This window comes from Acanthaster planci, linkage group LG04 (assembly GCF_054643075.1).
Source record: "Acanthaster planci isolate LZ-2023a linkage group LG04, COTS_SCS, whole genome shotgun sequence".
Taxonomy (NCBI): Eukaryota; Metazoa; Echinodermata; class Asteroidea; order Valvatida; family Acanthasteridae; genus Acanthaster; species Acanthaster planci.
This window is the reverse complement of record NC_141780.1, coordinates 183,724-188,633: the sequence shown is the minus strand read 5'-3', so window position 1 is coordinate 188,633 and position 4,910 is coordinate 183,724. Positions and strand designations below refer to the sequence as shown.

At 40.6% G+C, this 4,910-nt stretch overlaps 1 protein-coding gene across 1 annotated transcript; it reads right to left on the bottom strand.

The window, feature by feature from the left end:
* Positions 1-217: 217 nt before the first annotated feature.
* Positions 218-3,289, bottom strand: ndufa12 (NADH:ubiquinone oxidoreductase subunit A12). Its single transcript, XM_022254372.2, has 4 exons — positions 3,025-3,289; positions 1,918-2,003; positions 1,218-1,290; positions 218-918 (listed from the first exon to the last, which is right to left on the bottom strand). The coding sequence occupies exons 1-4, from the start codon at positions 3,114-3,116 to the stop codon at positions 744-746; spliced, it is 426 nt and encodes a 141-aa protein (XP_022110064.2). The 5' UTR covers positions 3,117-3,289; the 3' UTR covers positions 218-743.
* Positions 3,290-4,910: the final 1,621 nt, after the last annotated feature.

Sequence of the window (4,910 nt, the reverse complement as noted above, 5' to 3'; positions counted from 1 at the left end):
CTTTGTATCGTGCACCATGCTTAATTCATTTTGTTTGTCATTGAACTCTTTTGATTCCCTTTTATTAAACTTTACTTCAATCTCCAAAGAACTTTTTGAAACAATGCAGTCATAAATTTGAGCTACACTGAGTAATTCAAATTACCCAACTGAACCAGAATGCTTTCAGAGTATATAAATATAGAGACTTAAAATATCACAACAGAGGCACCTCAAATCCAATGTATTTACATTTTATTATACGTCAATCTCTCTTATGTACATTCGTGAGTGGATTAAGAGTTACAAACAAGCCAAATAAAAATTACATGTACTTGAGTGGAAATGGGAAGTGAGTTTTCCTTGAACTTTCCAAACACAGCTAGAGATCTTGCATGCATCTTCTTTGCTTTTTAATCAATTAAACACCAAATTCTACTGATGACAGCTACATTCAAATGCTAGAAACAATTCAAATTGCCCCTCAACATAGTGTCCCGGTTCCTGGAAGTAAATATTTATTAAAAACACATGCTGAAGGTTTCTACAAGGAAGCAAACATTTTTCACAAATTACTGTCAAGCAGTTTTGTGAAACATGAAACACTGGTCACATTTTGGAGTGTGAAATAAATAGTGCTTGCAGTTTTCAGAGCAAAGACCACTTATGTAGCTAACACTGTAATAAAGTTATTACAATTAAAGCAACTTTAACTAGATTTCGTCTAAAAAGTTTACTGATATCGTTTCATTACCACTGCAACGTCACTTGGTGTTCACTGGGGGTACCCATTCATGGATTTTCTTTGGTGTGGTAGTGCTTGGTACGTAGCAACCACTTGTTCCTGATTGATTGTATGTGTGATCTGCTAGAAATTTACGTGGTGTTGGGGGAACCTTGGTAGGTGGATCATCAGTCATCTGTTGTAGCCAGCGATGCCTATTAGAGGTAAAATAAGACTTCTCAACTTATTTGGTTTCAGGATAACATTGGAAGAAAAGTGAAATATGTGCCAACTGCATTGTATACATGCACATGTAGGTGAACTGTAGATGAAAAATTCCTTTTACTCGGAGGGCCATTAGGTTCCTGAGAGGGTAACCAGATATAAGACTTCATATGTGTATTTTTAAAAAACTAAGCTAAAGTCAAAGAAGTTGAGTTTTTCATTATTTTATAAAATATTGTCTTTAATTTGAAATTAATTTGATAAAATGTCATTGAAAAACATAGCTGACCATTCAGCTGGTATCATGCTTGCATCCAGGTCCCAATATTTGTCTTTTCTGTACTCAACCCAGCGATTCCGGCCTACAATAAACAAAAGACTTGATTCTGTTAGTAAAAATGTCATGGCAGTATAGAACAAGGAGTGTTCTCATGGTCCAAGAAGTGTCCACTATATTCCTGTCCATTTAAGCTATCTCTAGTCTTCCAAAGCATGGTTATTGTAACATCATATTACATGTACTAGTACAGCCATAATTGACTATGTACATCTTGTCTGGTATCTGTTCTGTCAAATCATAACACTAAGGATTTACAGAAGATTGTAAGGTCCTTCTTGATAGACAACAGATCTCTCTGGAAACAGTTCAGTGTACATGTAAATGACACTTTCAAGTTTACTCACAACAGCCAATAAAATACGCATCACACGTGCAATTTGGTTCAGGTTTAGGAGTGTAACTGTGTAGAGTGTGCTCAGCCAACTTTCAACTAATTGTGCACAATTTAAAAACATGTAATCTCTCCTTAGCAAAAATGCAAAGTTGTAATTAGAAACAATGTTTGGCTGTCCTACAACAACAAAGCATTTCATTATTTTTGCAGAGGATAGTCCCAAAGTTGAGTTGCTTCACTGTCCAAATTTCCTGTATTAACTTCCAGCTCAAAATGCACATACAGGGAAGAGCAGTTAATAACACGTACACGTACCTTGGAAATACCTGTTATTCTCAAAGTACTTGTTCCCATATTTGTCAGTGCCAACAAGGGCACCCATCTTCAGTGGATCATCTCCTCTGAGGGGAAAAAATACGAAAAGAATAACAATGCTACATAATAGGAGTGGGTGAGGGGGTGGAAACAGTATAAGACCTGATTAGAGAATCTGAGTCTCTCAGGCAGAGGCACCTTGAATGACTCCCAAAAATCAAGACAGTGAAACCTGGGCAAAAGACCCTCCTTTATGTAACTGCATAAATGTACCAAAAAAGAATATATATCTGGTAGCTAGAAGAAGGAAGCACCTGGTACACTTGTGTTGGGCATGATTGCTGAATCTTTGCACAGTCACTCAATCTTACAGCACTAAGCTATTTGTCAAACTTCAGTGACGGTATAGTCACCAGGTCCATTACTTCCCTCTTCACTGTTAAAAACCAATCAAACTTTAACAATACATGTACGTGGTGACTGTACAATCACATACATTATAATTTCTCCCTCAGCTAATTGACTTTCATTTCTTATTCACAGTTGTGTTTAGATCATTTAAAATTTTATGCAGAATTGACCAACTGTGCAGAGTAATCGTGCAGATTGGCTGATCATACCTGCAATGTGTACACCATGGGCCTGTTTGTTTCACACAGATCCACATCATGATCAGTGATCCTGAAGCTGGTTCGCGCAGTCCACTACGAGGTGACTTCAGGATCTGGTGTAGTGAACCAACTTCGGATCATTGATTGTGTGTGATCTGCATCTATATCAGTGTCCATGTGAAATAAACACGCCGTGTACCCCTAGAACTGTGTGGTGTTCTTCGAGAACTCAAAGTCACTATTTCTGTGATACTCTGTGTGCCTTCGAGGCAAGAAGGTTTACATGGCGTCGTAACGCTATGGGGTTTTGGAATTCAATTTTTGTGGTGAAATGGTTTGCAGCCCTAAAAAAAATTAAACTCGAAGTTCTCGAAGTACAAGTAAGTAGGCCCTAACTGTGGGTGTACTTAGCTCTGGATTTCTTTTTGAAAACAACGAAATATACTTAAAATTTTGAACAACATGTATTGATGTAATAGTATTCATCTGAAAATACCGTGTAAGTCTCCAGAAACTGCTAATTACGCCTCCATTTTCACGTAAAATTTGAAACGCACGACGGACCATCTCTCTGTAGCTGAACGCCATCTTGAGTCGAGGGTCGACTGCCGATACCCGTTCCGTACGTAGTCTAGTGCGCAGACGTCTCACAGTGCGTCAATCGTAGTCTTGATTTCAAAACGTTGTCCGCCATGGGCTGTGCGCCCTCACCGGCGAAAGAAAAACAGATGGTACTTCCAATCGGCAATCAGAGCACTGATTTGATATTATATTCTTGTCTGGGTTCTTGCACGCGTTCGGCTTCCACGCAAAGACCATACATGTACACTGTGGCTCTGCATCAAACGCGCATAGGCTTGTGCGCCTATTCAGTGAATGCGTACCATGCCAAAAGACTGTCAATACGACCGATTCACAATAGTGCGCCTCCAAGAGTTTGCAACACATTGACCAATCACAAGGCGCGAAATCTGTTGACCCTTTCCAAACGCGCATTGGGTCGACAGATTTCGCGCACTGTAATTGGTTAATGTGTTGCAAACTCTTGGAGGCGCACTATTGTGAAACGCCCGTATTTAATTTCAAAACACCCTCTTTTGTTCTTGTTCGAAGCGGATTTTACGCGACAACCGACCACTTTGAGAGGGTGCTATGACGACAAACGCTTTTCGCTCGTCGCCCAGCGCCCGTCGAGCGAACAAACGTTTCTGCTTCTACTTTATTCTGTGTACAACGCCCTACTGGGATATCCAGATACAGTTTGGGTAGGGGTCATGTGGTAGCAGCAAAAATTAAATTTTCAAGTGGGCTTTAATAACTTAACTGAGGGTACAGGGGCGTGATCCAGCCTTTCCAAGGGGGGAGGGGGTGCGTGAACTAAAGCAACACGAAGCGCGTAGCACGAAGCCCCTAGTGAGGCGTGGGGTCCGCGGCCCGCTTAAGGGACTTTAGGACTGGATTGGATTTTAGGTGCTCTTTAGTGCAATATCAGGAAGTAGGGTCCTTCTTTTTCCTTCTCCCTCTTTTTCTTCTTGAAAAAAAATTATTTGTTTATATTTTGGCGCTCCCACCCCGGATCCGCCCCTGGGATATCAACTGAGCCTCAAGTGCGATCTTCACATCCATAGGCAGAAAATTCCATTCAGAAATTGTTCTTGGGTACAAAGAAGATTTGAGACAATCTAGTTGGGCTAATGTGGCCCACCTGGCCAAAGCAGACAAGACAGAGGCTGCCTCCGAATCTCTTGTCTAGAGCTAGGTCTAGGTCCTCGCACCCATGTCGTCTAAGTATGTTTGCACCATAACATGCGTGGAGACGTGCAGGACAATAGAATTAGCTGTAGCTCTGGAAGCCCGTTTCGGACACGGTCTAATTTAGTTTCACTTTATTTCCTTTTTTGCAAAAACCAGCACACTCAGGACAGTCCTCCTCTGCCCACTTGTTGATTAAAACAATGAGCAAAACATTTGCCTACATAAAATTTTTGTAAAAGTAATTTTTGTAACAGATTTTCATAATTTAGTTGGTTAACCAATGAATTTTTTAATCATCCGCTCAAAAAAAACTCACCCCCAAAAAGTGAACGTTCCAAAGTCTCTTCTCAGAAGCCATTTTTCAAATGACATCCCTCACCTTTCAGAGGCTCTTCCGTGACAATTTCTCAATAACATTTTTGTTTGCTTTCCCCCAGATAGAAGCCCTTGAATCTACAGAGATTATCCTGGGCTATACTGACACAATCCCACAATTCCTTGGCCCACACAGACTCCTATTTTCGAGGGAATTTATTAGAGGTACTTTTTCGGCGCCTCCGCCTGGCGGAGAATTTCCTTGAACTTCGGACAGTACACCTTTAGGGAGTGCACCACTGATCTCCATAA